The following is a 17475-nucleotide window of genomic DNA, read 5'->3' as shown; positions in this document are numbered from 1 at the left end:
TGAGCCAGAAGTTGTCCCCTGAAAGGGGATCTGAAGAAACAAAAACTCTTTCACACTGAGTTGGACAGAGAAAAATAGCTGAGTTTCAGCCAGGGAAAGACCACAGATGGAACAGTCAAGAGTGGTCTCACTCCAGGGAGGCTAAATCTGTTTCCCTCTCTCCCCCTCCCCCATCCATGACACTTTGGACAAGCCTTGCAATTCATCCATTTCAATGCAATAATCCTTCTGCTTTCAAGCAGCTCTTAGGGAATAAACCAAATAAACAAACAGAGCAGCCACTGTGAAAGCAAGTTGTGAGATGCCAGAGCAAAATCACCTTTATTAGCCAGCTAACAAAAGCACTCCTGTGTACTTCAGTATTCATTTGGAACAGTATCCAGAAGCAAAATATGATACAGGAGACATCCTGAGAACAGAGACCATGATACCCATTGAAATATTGAAATGATGAGGAGTTGGGACCTTCAAGAAAACCCAGACTTAGGGATTGATTTAGAGTAAATCTTCCAAAACTTTTTCATTTTTAGCCTTCCCCAGAAGTGGGGTCAGGACCAAGGACCTCGTGCCACACCCCAGAAGAGCAGGATTGTGATTGAGCATTTTCCATCAAACAGACACCCTGAAATAAAGGATCCTGAAACTTCTCCAAGCAGCCTGACTTCAGTAGCGGCCCCCAGGGCAGGGCACACACACCATACGTGGTGCACAGGCTGTGCGGGGGACACTGGGGCTGCAGGAGACAGTTGTGGGACAGGGGAGGCATGGCTTGCAGGGTGATAAATCAGGGGTACAAGGGTTACAGGGGAGCCTAAGGCAAAGAAAAAGAAAGAAGCATTAGTGCCATCATTCAAAGAATCCTTTTCAAAACTCAAATCAATAACCTAGAAGAAGAGAAAGGCACAATTTTGTAAATGGTATTCAAGACAAAATGGACTGTCCCTTGAGGATACTTACTTGCAGTCTTCACTCTCCAGCAGGCCCCGGTATGTGGAGATTTCACATTCTAGTCGAGCTTTAACATCCAAAAGGACCTTATATTCCTGGTTCTGGCGTTCGAGGTCAGAGCGGATGTCAGCCAGCTGGGACTCAATGCTGCCAATCATGCACTGCATCTGGGACAGCTGGGAGCTATAGCGACCTTCAGTTTCTGCCAAGGTTGATTCCAAAGCATCTCTCTGGGGAAGGAGAAGAAAGATGAATTGAAGGGAAGCTACCATTTGTGTGGTTTTGATGATCCTCTAGTTCATTCCCATTTGACGGGGCATTATTCATGCAACTCAATTCAATTAAGTCACAATTGCTATGTAAGAAGCAATGTACTATAGTGCCTCAAGGGTTGATTTTGAAGTTAGAAAATCCGGAGTTCAGTTCCTGACACAAACTAGTTGTGTGGCCTGTGGAGGTCATTCAACCTCACAGTGCCTCAAGGCAACTCTGTAATGCTATCAATTATAAAAAAATTCCTGATCTGCATCAGTGGATAGTTTGCACATTAATAGACTGGAAGAATCATGTTCAAGGTGTAATTGTTTATGTGTTGGCTGCTAGGAAGGAGGCAAAGCTTCGTCTTAATATTCACTTAGAAGGTACTAAGGACTAAAGCCATCCCAAAAATACATTTGTCCTAGTGGGATAGGTGTGATTTCACTTGCATATAGAACTTCCCAGAAGAAACTCCCTCTAGAAAGGAAAATGGTGACACTTTCTTTTTCACTTATAACCTTAGAGAATGCCTGAAACACTGAAAGGTGAAGTGTTTCCCCAGAATCACTTAGCGGCATGAGTCAGAGGTGGGTCTTGAGGGGCAGCTAGGTAGTGAAGTGAATAGAGCACTGACCTTGGAGTCAGGAGGACCTGAGTTCAAATGTGACCTCAGACTCTTGACACATTTACTAGCTGTGTGACCTTGGGCAAGTCATTTAACCCCAATTGCCTTGCCTTCCCCCCTCCAAAAAAAAAAAAAGGAATGTGTCTTGAACCCAGGCCTCCCTGACCCCAAGGTTACCCCCCCCCCCAGTCCCCTAGACCTTGCTCTGCTCTCTTATTTGGTACAGACTAAGCCAATTTCCCCATGGCTGAGGTAGCAGAATCTAGAAATGGAAAATCTGGGAGAGTGAAAAGATCTGGCAGTTCACCTGGCCAGGCCACAATAGAATGAGTTTGCCGAACAATGAGGCACTGGCAAGGTCACACTAAGTTGGCACATGCTAGATTGGAAATCCAAATAAGCATTTCATTTGAGATCAGTCCATTACTCTCCATGTGTCACCAACCCCTGTGACCTAGATGGTATCTCCTCTGTTTCCTGACATCTGTGAGTAACTAGTAATTACTCATAAGCTTTATCTGTTCACTTACATAGACAGAAACCATTGCTGAGACTTGTCTATTCCTCCTAGGCCTTGAGTCCACAATCACTTTGTGCTTTATACAAGATTTAAGATTTGGGCTCAGGGTGCCATCCACTTTCCTTTGCATGGGCAGAGAAGCCCCAATCCTGGGATATTTACTGCATTTTGTACAATGCAAAGAATTGAGGGAGAGACACATCTAAGTGTCTATGCAGCTAGATTTTAGGGGGTCTCAGGGGTGCTGCTCACCAGGCTGTTCTGGGCCTGCAGCTCGATCTCTAGGGAGTTGACAGTGCGTCTCAGCTCGATGATCTCTGACTGGCAGTTCTGCAGCTGTTCCGAGCTGGACACCACCTGCTGATTCAGCTCCTCAGTCTGAAACATCACCACCATCCCCCAAAAAAGACTGTGTCAAGAACCAATCACTTGGCACTAGAGGTGCTGAGAGACCAGAGGTGCCAAGAGGTGGTCCATTTCCTACCTGGGTGTTGAACCAATCCTCAGCCTCCCGGCGGTTGTTCTCCACCAATGTCTCATACTGGCACCTCATGTCATCCAGCACACGGTTCAGGTCAACAGGAGGAGCACAATCCACCTCTATGTTGAGCCGATCTCCAAGCTGACAGCGCAGAGCATTCACTTCCTGTAGGGAAAAACAAGTATAACCCAAAGATCTCACAGATTCTCAATAATCTAGCCTCAAAGTTGGTCTTTACCTCTTCGTGATTCTTCTTGAGACAGAGCAGCTCCTCCTTCAGGGACTCCACCTGGGCCTCCAGGTCAGCCTTGCACAGGGTTAAGTCATCTAGGATCCTGCGCAGACCGTTGATATCAGCCTCCACCAACTGGCGCAGGGACACCTCTGTCTCATACCTGTGTACATAAGGTAGTCCCAGGAATCCACCAGCAGAGTGATGCAAGATAAAATACCTATTTCTTAGACCTAGACCTAGGGGCAAGGAACCTCAGAGACCAACTTCCTCACTTTATAGATAAGGAAACAGAGGCCCAGAAAAGATCATTGTCCAAGATCATACAATCAATACACTTCCACTTGTACTGGTAGTATTTCATAGGCTCATAAATTTAGAGTGAGAAGGCACCCCAGACACTATTTAAACAAAGACTCTTAACCTTTCTTTGTGTCATGGACCCCTTTGGCAAACTGATGAAATCTATGGACCCATTCTCAGAAGAATGTTTTTCAATGCATCAGATAAAATGTTTAAATTAAATCTATTGAATTAAATTTAATCTATTGGATTAAATCTATTGAAATAAATCTATTTTTGAATAAATTTATTATATCTATTTAGTTTTTTAATAAATATATTTTATAGAAATAAATCTATTCTTTCCATTCCAAGTTCTCAGGCCTTCTAAAATTTACCCATGGACTCCTCTTTTCATGAACCCCAATTTAAGAATTGTTCATCTAATCCAACTCTTCATTTTACAGATGAAGACACTGAGGCACCACACAGTTGAGTCTTTTCCTAAGAATACATGAATGGTAAGGATCAGAGGCAAGATTTAAATCCAGATCCTCTAACTCCAAAGCCAATAAACTTTCCACTACACCCACCCCAAATTTCTATCCAAAACATTTAGTTACAGCATTATTAGTGTCCTGTTTCTAACAGGCAGGTGGGAGGATGTCTAGGGATAAGTCCAGTTCCCTGACTCTTCCAGAGAACTTACTTGGTTCTGAAATCATCAGCAGCCAGTTTGGCATTGTCAATCTGTACCACCAGCCTGGCATTCTCTGCCTTGGTACACAGAGTCTGGAAACAAAATAACAAAGTAAATTGGTGAATGAATGAATGAATGAGCCTCAGAAATTCTGTAGGGTAGAGGAAATGGATCAGGCTTTTTCTGGGGCATTTCATTCCAGGCTCCTGGAGAACAAGATCTTCATCTAATTCAAAGGCAAGAGGAAAGAGTCTAAGTGTCCTCCAGAATCTGAGGAGTTTTTTCTGTCTGCATATCTCTCTTGCTAGCCACACTCTCAAGGAACACAGGCTAAGGAGAGAGAAAGAGAAGGGGAGGGAAGGGGGAGGGGGGAGGGAGGGAAGGAAGGGGAAGGGAGGAAGACTTCTTTATGGAGGTAACGTAGTATGGTGGAAAGGGTGCCAGTTTACCAGGTTTAATGAAGACTTGGTGCTTACCTGACTATAGGCGACCAGGTGGTAAGAGTGTATACAGTGCTGGGCCTACAGTCAGAAAGACCTGAATTCAAACTGGGTCTCAGACACTTAATAGCTGTGTGACCCTAGGCAAATCATTTCACCTCTCTCCCTCTGTTTCCTCAATCGTAGGATGGGGTTAATTTACTCATTTACTTCCCAGGGTTGTTGTGAGGATTAAATAAAATAAGATTTGTAAAGTACTTAGCACAGTGCTGGGCACACAGGCACTTAATAAATGTTTATATCCTTCCTTTCTTCTTTCTGTTCTTCCTTCCTTCTATCCTCTTCTTTCCTTCCTTTCTTCTTTTCTTTTTTCCTTCCTTCCTTCCTTCTTCCTTCTTCCCTTCTTCCTTCTTCCCTTTTTTCTTTCCTTCTTTCCCTTTTTTTTCTTTCCTTCTACTTAGTATCTGTGGGACTTTAGGCAAATTGCTGATCTTGCTATTCAGTCATTTCAGTCATATCCAACTCTTTGTGACTCTATTTGGGATATTCTTGGTGAAGAGAATAGAATGGTCTGTCATTTTCTTCTCCAGCTTATTTTACAGATGAGGAAACTGAGACAAATAAAGTTAAGTAATTTGCCCAGGGTCACACAGTTAGAAGGGTCTGAGGCTGGATTTGGACTCATCAGGATGAGTCTCCCTGATTCCAAGCCCAGTGCTTTATGGGCTTCAATTTCCTCATTAGTAAAAATGAAGGAGTTGAACTAAGGTCCCTTCAGTCTCTAAATCTAGGCTCCCATGACTCCAAGTCATGTGTGCATGCCCTTCCTTGTCTGAGGTTAGGAGGAAATCTGTTGTGTGGTATCCCCTGGATTATCAGAAGACATCAATTCCAACCTGTATGGAAGCATGTTTCCATGGTATAGTGATAGCATGTTGGTGTCTGGGCTCTTACCTTCTTCTGGAGCTCCTCAATGGTCCTAAAATAGGACTGATAGTCAGGGCACATGTAAGGGACTTGCTGCTCACACCATTCTCGGATCCTGCCCTCCAGGTCCGCATTCTCCCGCTCCAGCTGGCGTACCTTCTCCAAGTAGTTGGCCAGACGGTCATTCAAAAACTGCATGGTCTCTTTCTCATTACCATTGAGGATGCCCTCACCAAACCAGCCTCCGATCCCAGAATAGTTGGAAGAGAACCCACTAGTAGGAGGGCAGAAAGCAGGCAACCAGCTAGCAGTCCTACACCTGGGTCTGCTTAGGCCAACAGAGCATGTTGAGAAGCTTCGGCCCCCATGAGAGAGACTTGGGAGCTTACAGGAGCTACTGGAGTATACCGTGGATACTCGTGTGGATCCCCCACTTGCCCCATACAGACCCTTGAGAGAGCCAGAAGAGAAGGCAGCTTTGTGGCCCTGGGAAGTCATTGTACAGGCACAATGTTGCTTGTGGATCAGGGTAAGCAAGTCCCCCAGATCCTGAAAGCCCTTACCGGTCTCTGGCTCTTATATCCCTATACCAGTGGGCGTTGGCATGTTACAAAGAGTTTTCTCCTCATTAAAGTTAATGCTAAATTTCTACCAGAACATCTCATTAGTCTGTTATTTAGCTGCTCGTGATCATTGCCTTGCCTTGTAAAAAATACACTCCGTTTGGTTGACTGCTAAGTGAAGACTCATCTCTCCCACTCGATGTCGCTGGGATGAGAGTCTCAGGTTAATTCTTCAAAGGGACCTGTCATCAGAGCCCAGACCTCAGTCTCGTTAACCAAGCGTGGGAGACAGGATCTAGAAACTGGCAGCATCCATTCCCTCACTTTCACCAGCTTTTTCTCCTTTTATGAGCCTTAGAGCATGGAGGCTTCTAGACTAACTCCAGCCTAGACACCAGGATGTCTCCTGGGAAGTTAACATTTGATGTTATCAAGTCAGAAACTCTAGGAGCAAGGAGAAGAGATGCTGAAGGCTCTTCAGTGACCTAGTGCAACCCAAAAGCAGATTCTAGTTCTGAGGACATTCTATTACCACAAGACCTGATTTAGTTAGTAGTGGAAGGTCAGGAATAGTCTTAGACTTCATGGAAGCCCTAACAGAAAGGCGGCTAGGTAAAGCAGTGGATAGAGCACTAGTATTGGAGTCAGGAAGACCTGAGTTCAAATCCTGCTTTAGACACTTACTAGCTATGTGACCCTGAATATGTCACTTAATTTCTCTATGGCTCAGTTTTCTCCTCTATAAAACAGGGATAATCATAGAACATATTTCACAGAGTTGTGAGGACTAAATGAGAAAATATATGTAAAGTGTTGTGCAAACTTTAAACCCTTATATAAATGCTAGCTATTGTTACTCATGTGAAAGATTATCTTATATGAAAATTACGCATGCTGATTTCCATCAGTATGAAATTGTTAAATGTTTTAGTGATGCTTTTTTGAAATACTAATATCACTTATTTCTCAATGATGCCACCATGAAACCTTTCTGTGGGCAACTAGGAGACACAGCAGAGAGTGCTGAGCCTGGAGTCAGGAAGAACTAAGTTCAAATGTGGCTTATGACACATACTAGCCATGTGACCCTAGGCAAATCACTTAACTGCTGTCTGCCTCAGTTTCCTCAGCTGTAAAATGAAGATATTAATAGCTCCTACCTCCCAAGGGTTTCTTGAGAACAAAATGAGATAACATTTTAAAGTGCCTGGTACATAGTAGGTGCTTTAATATGTTTGTTTTCTCCCTTCTTTCCGACTTACCAAAAAAAAGGTATTGTTAAGTATTAGAAACCAGCACATTGGTCTCCTTCCACACCTAGAGTCTATACCTTTCTCTATCAAGAATAGAGAAGCATGGTTCATGACTACTCATCTGGAATTAAGACTGGCCATTGCACTGATCAGAGTCCTGAAGTCTCTCATTTTTTCTTTTATGTTATTGTGGTCATCTAATAATTCATTCTCTTGGGTCTACTTACTTTACTCTGGCCATTTCTGAGGAAAGCTTTATATTCTCCTCCTAGCTCTGGTTGGTAACTTAAGAATACTATTCGTTTGAAGTCATGGATATTCTTGTTTCAGAGAATTTCAAAAGATAACACATGATCATTGAAAACCCTTCAAGGTCTGGATTGAACTTGTTCTTTTTTTTCAGATTTACTGCACATTACTCCCCTTCTGACACTCAAAATTCTAGCAAAATAATGCTTATATACCTTTGTATAGGAAGTACTCCTTGCCTGGAAGGAACTTCCTCCTCCCCCTAGTCTCTTAGAATCCCTAGTTTCCTTCCAGATTCAACTAACATGATACTTCCTTATAGGAAATATTTCTTGATCACTTAGTTGTTAGGACTTTCTCCCTCCTTAATTTCATATATAATATTTATATTTTATGTATTATTTTATATTATGTATCACATGCAAAATTATAAATATAAAATTAATTATATTCTATTTTGTTTATATATTATTATGTATTTATACATATATATGTTTACACATTGTATTTCCCTCAGTTAGCTCCTTCAGAGTAAGAATATTTTTTGTTGTTTTGCCCTTGTATTCTCAGTGCCCAGTAGTACCTTGCTCACAGTGGGCACCTAATAGATATAGATAGATATCTATAGATATATATAGTGTGTATATATATAAATGTATGTGTGTATGTATATATATAGTATGTACATGTATCTATGTATGCATATATTTGTATATATGTGTATATGTTGCATTGGATTAAATTACAACATATAGCTACACATTTGCTACAGCATGTGACTGAATGAAATTGAGAAAGTTTTGAGGAGAAAGCATGATATAATAGAGAATGTTGAACTAGGAATCAGGATACCTGTGTTCTAGTGGTAGCTTTGACACCAACTAGCTTCATGGTTTTAAGACATGCCTTGTCTTAAGACAAGTTATCGCTCCTTTCTGGGTCTCAGTTCCTTCATTTGTAAAATGAAAGTGTTGGACCATATGATCTCAAAGATACCTTCCAATTCTATGCTTAAGATATTTTTTTTCCTATAACAGAAAAGTCAATCTGTATTTTGAGGGTAAGAGTAGTAAGTAGTAAGAGGGTAAGATAGAAGGAGTCATAAAAAGAAACTTAGAGACCATCAGAGACCTTCAAGATGATCTAGGCCAATTTCCATATTTTATAAATTAGGAAACTGAGACTACTACCACCACTACTAGCTAAAATAGGAGAGAGAGAGAGAGAGAGAGAGAGAGAGAGAGAGAGAGAGAGAGAGTATTTATTAAGTGCTTACTATGTGCTATTCCAGATACTATTAGCTCTGGAAGGTTTGCAAAGCACTTTGCATATATTACCACAAAAATTCCAGGAGTAGAAGTTTTCATTATCCTTATTTTACAGTTAAGGAAACTAAGGCTGGAAACATTTAAATGGTTTTCCCAGCTAGTATCTGAAAGGGGAATTGACTCTGGGTTCAATGCTCTATCCATTAAGCCACCTAGTTGCCCCAGAGAAAGGAAGTGATTTGCCCCAGGTTACACAGATGGTAAAGCCAGGATAAAAACTCTAGCATGTCTTCTGAGTCCAGTGTTTTATTTGTTATACCTTGGTGTGTGCTCTAGTAGAGATGGAACAGAGTGGAGAGGAATCAATGGATATGGAGAAAGGAGTCTACAATTGAGCTATGTAATTTCAGGACTGACCCATCATGGGGTTTGGGATTGCTTTGTCTTCCTGTTAGGACACATACTGTTTTCCTGTAACTAAGTTCTGCCCTCATCCCAGGATGCTGGAACAAGTCGTTGTTGACAGTTCAAGGAAAAAGATGAGCTTTGTCAAGTACAACAATGGAAAAATCAATGCCTCACCCTGGCATCTGTCTGTCCCCAAGGAGGGTTTGACACTGATTTGTTGTGATGAGACTCTCATTCCTAAGCAACTGTTGGTTATATGTTTAGGAGAGTTTTGAGCACATAGAATACATCCCTAAAGGGGTTTGGCCAGAGCCCCCTGTTTGAAGCAATGTTTAGGGGCCTCATGAGTCAACGTGTCATTCCCATGCCCCAGAGGTCCAAGGAAAGAGTGCCACAGCACACCGAACACAACCACAGGGCTTTGAGTGGGTGCCAGCTACCTCTCATCACTGGAAATATATCTGTGCAAAAGGACGCCACTGAGACGGAGGCCAGAGAGAGTTCTAATGTTATTTTCATTCCCCATGCATGTAAGAACAGGTCCCTTCTCCATCCCTTGGAGGCCTCCATGGGGTAGACACCCTAGAATGAGCAAAACAATTTCTTTTTTGACCCCAGCACTCCTAAGAGATCAAGGCAAAGAAAAATCTGGAGGAGTTCAGGAAAAGCCAGTGCTATTTTCAGGATCCTCCATCTCAATTGTCCCCAGAAGAAAAAAGTAATATGGACAGAGATTAGCTTTTTAGGCAGATTTCCTCACCTAGTAAAAGTGAACTGCTTAAGATTGAAGCAAATTACTTGTCCTCTCTCTTTTTTTGTTTTGTTTCTTCTTCCTTGTTATTCATTCCATTGGTTATAATTCTTCTTTGCACCTTGACTAATGTTTAATGTGAAGGTATATGCAGAACTTATATTGGATTGCATGTTGCCATTGGGGGTGGGGGAAGGGGTAAAGAAAATTTGGAACTCAAAAACTTGTGGAACTGAATGTTGTAAACTAATAGTAAATAAATAAAGAGAAAAAAGTGAGCTGCTTAGAAGGGTTTTCACTGAGGGGAAGGTAGGGGGGAAGGGAGGAGGAATCAACATTAATTCTCCTGCTATCTATGCTCTGCCTATTCAAATCCTACCTATTCTAGAGGAGGACATTAGAGGTCATAAGAAATTCTAGCTGCTCAGTAGGATAGACATGAGGATTGCAACTGTGATTTCCTTAGTATGGAGAAACTTCTGGGACAGGAAACTCCCTCTACCAAAACCATTAGTACCAATCATTTTCTTTTCCCAAACACCTCCTCTCTTCCAAACTTGCCTCTTACTGTCTCCAAGTCATCCTCAATTCCAGTCACATCCTCACCCTCCATATCCACTCTGTCTATAAGTCTTATTTCTATCTTCACAAATTCTCGCATATATGCGCCCCTGTCTCCACTCACACAGCCACCACCCTGGGGGCAGGCTCTCCTCATCTGACACCTGGATTATTGCAATATTCCAAAATTATTGCATTGCTCATTGGTCTTCCTGCCACAAATCTCTTCCCATTCTAGTCCATTCTCCATTCAGGTGTCCAAGTGATTTTTCTAAAAGACAGATCTGACCATGCCACTCTCCCTCCCCAATAAATCCCAGTGGTTCCCTATTACCTCCAGGATCAAGTAGAAAATCTTCCATTTGGGTTTTAAAGCCCTTAACAAGCTGCCCTTCTCCTTCCATTCCAATCTTTTTATACTTTACTCCATCCTTCTTATACTTCAAGCATCCAGCATCCTCACACAGGACTCTCTCTCCCAACTTTGTGCCTCACTGACTGCCCCCCATACCGGGAATGTTCTCCCTCCCCCTTCTACCTCTTGGCTTTCCTAACTTCTTTCAAAACTCAGTTTACATCTTGCCCTCTGTAAGAAACCTTCCCTGTCCTTAGTGCTAGTGCCTTCCTGAGACTATCTCCCATTTACACTGTACATTCTTGTATGAATATAGCTGATTTCATAGTCTCCTACATTATAGTGCTGTGAAAAAGCTAGCATTTACTCTTGAAGGAAGAGACCTGCTTTTGCCTTTCTTTGTAGCCCAGTGCTTAGCACAGTAAGCATTTGACTATTGATTTTTAATGTCGTTCAGCACCTTCTCTGCATCATACATAGTTTCCTAGAATGCTGAAAGATTAAATAATGGAGGGGAGGGGAAGGGAGGGGAGGGGAAGGGAGGGGAGAGGAGGGAAGAGGAGAGAAGAGGAGAGGAGCTTTTACTGGGCAAGATGAGGCAAAAGCTCCTTTATCAAGTCCAGCATCCCAGAGGCAGAGTCCAAGTTTCCAGCAGAAGAAAGTTGAGGACAGCCAGAGTGCAGACAGCATGATGTGGAATTGACTGGGGAGTCTAACATACATCATGACAAAAAATTACTATAACTTCTGAAGCATTTTATATGAGCTTGAATTTTATTAATCATGGAGGTACTTACATACCTTTGAAAAATAGTAAAACTTTAAGATATTATTCTGTCTACAAAAGGTATGTTTGCTTATTTATTATACAGAATCAAACTAACATGTTGATGGAATTAAACAAAAAACAAGGCACAATGCATGATATTCATAAACTCTCAGATCTTTTGCAATAATTCCAAGGCACCTAAGGATCTGCACTCCACAGGCTGGAAATAATCACCTTATGCTATTACCTACTACATTGTTCAACTAAATTCAACAAACATTTTTTGAACATTTAATATGGACTACACAGTGCTAAACCCTGACAAAAACAAAAAGGAAACTGTTTCTATTATCAGAGAGTTTACTTTCTATTGCAAGGGAGGAGTTGGGAGGGAGATGAGGAGACGGGGTTCATGTAATATGTACACAACTAAGTAAGTAACAAGTATTTCTTGATCCCTTGGTTCATGTCAAATCTAGAATGTGTAATGTGAAGGGATAGTTAATGACTGGGGGATCAGAATAGGCCCCATGAATGAGATAACACTTGCATTGCAATTTGAAGGAATCTAAGGATTTTACAGTACCCCAGTAAGGAAGGAAAGCATTCAAGGCATGGGAACCCACTAATGAAAAGCCACCAAGGTGGGATATGGAATGTTGCAAACACCAAATGAGCTACCAAACCAGTTTGACTAGAACAGAAAGGACATGAAAGGAGAATAATATAAAATAAAACTGAAGATGTAGGTGGGAACCAGACTGTGGAGGGCTTTAAATAACAGGCTAAGGATTTTATATTTTACCCTAGAGGCAATAAGTAACCACTGATGTTTTTTTCAGAAAGGTTTGTGACATGGCTATATCTGTGTTTTAATCAATTGTTAGTATTCCTAAACAGTAAACTTTATGAGAGCCAAAGAATATGTCCTATTTAATAATCATTGTGTGTCTCTATTTCTTCCCCCAGTCCTAGCACATAGTGAATACTTTAATGAATTTGTATTGAATTAAGTTAAATTGAATTCTTAGTATATCCTTCAATAGCCATTCTAAAAGATTTTGAGGGGATCTCAAGACCCCTTTACATTCTTAAAAATTATTGAGAATCCCAAATAGCTTTGTTCAAGCAGTTATCTCTACTAATATTTACTATATTAGTAACTAAAATATCTCAGTATTATTTTTTTGTATCTTTTCCAATTACATGTAATAACAATTTTAACATTCTTTTTAAAAATTTTGAGTTCCAAATTCTCTCTTTCTCTCCCTTCTTCTCCCCTCCTTAAGAAGACAAGGAATTTGGTATAGGTTATACATATGCAATCATGCACAACGTATTTCCATATTAACCATGTTACAAAAGAAGATACTGACAAAAAAAAGTGAGAAAAAATAGTTTTTAAAAGTATTCTTCAATCTGTATTCAGTCTCCATCTGTTCTTTCTCCAAAGGTGAACATCTCAGTATTATCATAAAAATAGTTTTGATTTGATAGAACTCCTGAAAGGGTTTCAGGGACCCCCAGGGTGCCTGAATACTTTAAGAATTGATGCCCTACAATATTACACTAGGCTCCTAATAGCCCCTGAATACAACAAAGTCACAGAATGTGGGAATTCCCTCATCTTAACAGATCATGAAACTTAGTCCCAGAACAGTTAAGTCCAGGATCACACAGCAAACAAAAGACTGAGCCAAGACTCAGATCCCCAGGTGCTCTGATTCTAAGACCGCAATCAGCTGAGAGTTTTGTAGAAACAATGATATGACCATAAAAGAGAAGGAAAAAACTCAAATGAACTGGGTGACCTGAAAGTAGCCTCCTGAAGATTAAAATCATAGACTTACAGATTTAACAATGGTAAAGATAACAGAATCCAACCCCCCATTTTGCTGATTGGGAAACTGAGGTTCAGACAGGTTATATGACTTGTCAAAGGAGTCACATTGATTAAGAAACAACTGAGATTTAAACCAAGTCCAAAGTCAGTGTTTTATTCTACTTTTCTAGAGCACCTTTAGCATTAGAAATTTCAGCTGTGCTTTACATGTCCAAAGCCAGAGTATCCAATAAGGAGAGGAGGCTGGAAAACCAATCCCAAAGCAAAAACGACATCTAGAATCTCACTTATAATTTTTAAAAAGATAAACATAAAATAAACATTTTGTGAATGGTTTAAACATGGAGTTAAAACACCTTTAATAATTTACCAATTTTATTTAATTTTGATTTGTCCTTTCTTTTTGAACAAATAAAAATATTCATCTCAATAATGCTTACAGTAGAATTTTAAAAATGAAGCATATATATTGAGAAGTACCCCCCAAGAGAACCCTCTGTTCCAACCATGCTAGTCTGTTTGCCCATTTGCCTCCTACCAGTACCTTTGCTCCTGCTAGTTCCCCCACCTGAAATACCTTTCCCTGTGCCTTTCCTCCCTGTATATCTAGATGTTAGCTATCCTTCAGGGTCCAGCTCAAATCCCACTTTTCCATAAAGTCTTCCCTGAATACTCCCACTCCTATTCTGCCATACTCTCAGAGCTCTTGTTTTTTAATTTTGCTTTTATTTTTTAGATTTATGGAATAAAACAAGCATTTCCATAACATAGTATAATAAAAAAAATTATTGCACATGGAGCAGCAAATCTATTACATATGACTTACTATTCCTTCTTTATTTTTTTAAGAACAAGGCAATTTATTAATGAATCTGGTGCGGTTTGTCTTAATGTTTCTTGTTGGCAGCTGCCACCTGTCCGGCAATTCTGTCCAGGTCCCCTCTGTCCCTGAGGTGGCAGCTTCCGATCCCAGTCCTGGTCCTTCTCCACCATCTTGAGCCCCTCCAGGGCCTGCAGGACCCTCCGGGCCACGCTCTTGGAGCCCCGACTGAAGTGACTGGGTGTGACCCCGCTGCGCTAGCGCCCCCCATAGATCTTGGTCATGGAGCCCACGCCGGCGCCACTGCAGAAGCCAGGCGGTGGAGGCTGCCCGCATGTGGAACCAGTTCTCGTCGTAGGGCGGCAGCTCCTTATGCTTGGCCGGCTTGACGGTGTCCACCCATTCAGGGACTTTCAGTTTCCCTGACTTTTTCAGGAAGGCGGCCAGGGCTCACACGAACTCCTGCTGGTTCACTTTCTTCACCATGACTCCAGGCATCTTGCAGGGTCCACGTGACCAGACAAGGGAAAGCTATTCCTTTCAAATATATAATAAAGTTATATAATGTTTTTCTTCCCCCACCCCCACCCTGCCTTAGTGTCTTCCTGACTCCAGACCTCAAACTCTATCCACTTTGCCTCCTAGCCACCCTAGAATGGTTAAGAAAACACCAAATTGTGTCTTGAAATCCCTTGGAATGAGGACAAAATTTAAGGTACAGAGGGAAACTCTAAACCAGGCAGTAAAATCATTGGGAAAGGAGGAAGAACATTCTGAAGTGTCAATAAATTGTAGCTGCCAGGATGCTGATTTGTTGACAAGTTTAGATAGAGTGAGTCACAAAGAAACAATGCTAAGTGATGGCAAATGAGGAAAAATCTAAGGATTTAGAAGTGGTAATGGGGAACAAGGAATATTCAAATTCTCCTCACTACGACCAGTAAGTCAAGGTGTATGAGACAAGATAAAACAGAACCTGCGGATAGAGTGCTGGGTCTGGAGTCAAGAAGACTCATCTGCCTTAGTTCAAATCCCACCTCAGACACTTACTGTGTGACCCTGGGCAAGTCATTAACCCACTTTGCCTCAGTTTTCTCTTCTGTAAAATGAGCTGGAGAAGTATCCAGTATCTTTGCCAAGAAAACCCCAAATGGGGTCACAAAGAGTCAGACACAACTGAAAAACAGCTCAACAAAAGACAGAAGACAACTAGAATGGTGAAGGATCTTTCCTCTAAGCCATATGAGAGAAATACAGACATTGAGCCTCAAAAAGAGAAGACTCATGGAAGAAAGGAGATCTTATTTCAAGGATTCAAGGCTATTTCATGGAGGATTCAACTTGCTCTGTTTGAATTCAAAGGGCAGAACCAGGAGAAATGAAAGGAAGTTGGCAGGAGGCAAGTTTAGGCTACATGTCAACAAAATCTTACTAACCATTAGAGCTACCAAAAAGTGATTGATTGATTGATTGATTGATTGATTGATTGGGCTTAGATAGGAAAGGAGTAGGGCCCTGACATATATGGAAGATGAAAGGGTGATATTCTAAAGAAGAGGCCATGAGGAAAAGGTCCAGGAAATCTGAAATCCAGCACTGAAGAGTCGGCTGTCACATCTGTTCAGTAAACACAGCATCTCTCGAACCCCATACTCCAGAACAAGCTTGATGCAGTAGAGAAATAATTGGACAAAACAGATGAAAAGAGCCTCGATTCTGCCACCATCAGGGTCGTTGCAATAGAAAAAGTGATGGAGGGGTGACTAGGTGGCTCAGTGAATAGAGCCACTGGCCCTGGAGTCTGAAGGACCTAAGTTCAAATCTAGCCTCAGACACTTAACACAAAACTAGCCATGTGACCTTGGGCAAGTCACTTAACCCCAATTGCCCTACCTTCCCACCTACAAAAAGCAAAAAAAATAAATTTTTAAAAATTAAATAAAAATTTTTTAAAGTGATGGATTGGAATCAGAAGACCTGGGTTTGAATTCTGACTGATATTTATTAACAGTGTGACCATGAATAAGTCATTTCCCTTCTCTGGGCCTCAGTTTCCCCACCTATAAAATTGAGGCAGTTAGGTGGTACAATGGAGAGACTCTGGGTCTGGAGTCAGGGAGACTTAAGTTCAAAGAGTTCTGCCTCGGACACTTAGTAACTATGTGGCCCTGGGCAGGTCTGCCTCAGTTGCCTCAACTATAAAATGGGTATGATATCAGAACCTACCTCACAAGGTTGTTGTGAGGATCAAATGAGATGATATTTGTAAAGTACTAAGCCCAGTGCCTGGTGCTGCTTATTATTTCCTTCCCTCCTCTTCTCTATAAAATGAGAGGGTGGAACTAAATGGTAGCCTCAATAGGTCCAAAACGGAATTCATTTTCTTCCCCCCTAAACCCTCTTCCCCTCTGACCTTCCTTGTTACTGTAGAGGGCAACACCATCCTCCCAGTCCTTCAGGCTCCCCACCTACCTAGTCATCCTGAATTTCTTACCATCTCCCACCTTCCATATTGAATCTATCACTAAGCCCTGTTGATTTCACCTTTGCAGTTTCTGTAGAATACACCCCCTTCTCTCCTCTGTCCCTGAGATCACCTGGCACAGGCCCTCAGCACCTCACACCTCAGTTACTTCAACTGTCTGCTGGTGGATCTGCCTGCCTCGAGTCTCTCCCTACTCTAACCCATCCCCTATTCAGCTACTAAAGTGATTTTCCTAAAATATGGCTCTGATCATGTCACACACACACACACACACACACACACCCCCCATTCAATAAACTGCAGTGGTTCCCTATTGCCTCCTGGAGCAAATACACAATATTCTATCTATCATTCAAAGCCCTTCACAACGTAGGCCCATCCTGCCTTTCCAAACTTCTTTTACCTTCCTCCCTGCCCCATGTTTTTTGAGTCAGTGACAATGACCTGCCCAGATTGTCCGTCTCTCAGCTCTGGACAATTTCTCTGAGTATCCCCCATACCTAGAACTCTGTCCTTCCTCATTTCCTATTGGCTTCTCTGGTTTCCTTTAAGTCTCAACAGAAATTAAAAATTCCATCTACAGGAAGTTTTTCCCAACCCCTCTTAATTCTAGTGTCTTCCCTCTCTTAATTATTTCTTATTTTTCCTGTATATAGCTTTTCTGTATAGGTTTATTTACATATTGTCTCCCCAATTAGATTAAAAACTTTTTGAAGAAAGAGACTCTTTCGCTTCTC

The 17475-nt window shown here is 41.5% G+C and overlaps 1 protein-coding gene and 1 pseudogene across 1 annotated transcript; both read right to left on the bottom strand.

Annotated features, from left to right (window-relative positions):
- Positions 1 to 294: 294 nt before the first annotated feature.
- KRT35 (keratin 35) lies at positions 295 to 5911 on the bottom strand. Its single transcript, XM_069067742.1, has 7 exons — positions 5441 to 5911; positions 4056 to 4138; positions 3071 to 3227; positions 2836 to 2997; positions 2604 to 2729; positions 958 to 1178; positions 295 to 811 (listed from the first exon to the last, which is right to left on the bottom strand). Exons 1-7 carry the CDS (start codon positions 5909 to 5911, stop codon positions 664 to 666), a joined length of 1368 nt encoding a protein of 455 aa, XP_068923843.1. The 3' UTR covers positions 295 to 663.
- A 5777-nt stretch (positions 5912 to 11688) lies between these two features.
- LOC138146010 (small ribosomal subunit protein eS19-like) lies at positions 11689 to 14997 on the bottom strand (annotated as a pseudogene).
- Between the last annotated feature and the right edge of the window lie 2478 nt (positions 14998 to 17475).

The sequence above is a fragment of the Petaurus breviceps genome, unplaced genomic scaffold (genome assembly GCF_028583685.1).
Source record: "Petaurus breviceps papuanus isolate PSGF00001 unplaced genomic scaffold, PetGlider_PUasm1.0 90750, whole genome shotgun sequence".
Taxonomy (NCBI): Eukaryota; Metazoa; Chordata; class Mammalia; order Diprotodontia; family Petauridae; genus Petaurus; species Petaurus breviceps.
The sequence above is the reverse complement of the archived record's forward strand: the minus strand, read 5'-3'. Positions and strand labels throughout refer to the sequence as shown.

What these genes read in the sequence shown, in the direction of transcription:
- KRT35 (XM_069067742.1), bottom strand. Translation starts at nt 5,911, where the DNA reads ATGACTTCCCAGGGCCACAAAGCTGCCTTCTCTTCTGGCTCTCTCAAG. An exon ending in TCAAGAAGAATCACGAAGAG is followed by an intron (nt 2,998 to 3,070) that starts GTAAAGACCAAC and finishes TTTTCCCTACAG; the next exon opens with GAAGTGAATGCTCTGCGCTG. An exon ending in TGCAGGCCCAGAACAGCCTG is followed by an intron (nt 1,179 to 2,603) that starts GTGAGCAGCACC and finishes CTCCTTCCCCAG; the next exon opens with AGAGATGCTTTGGAATCAAC.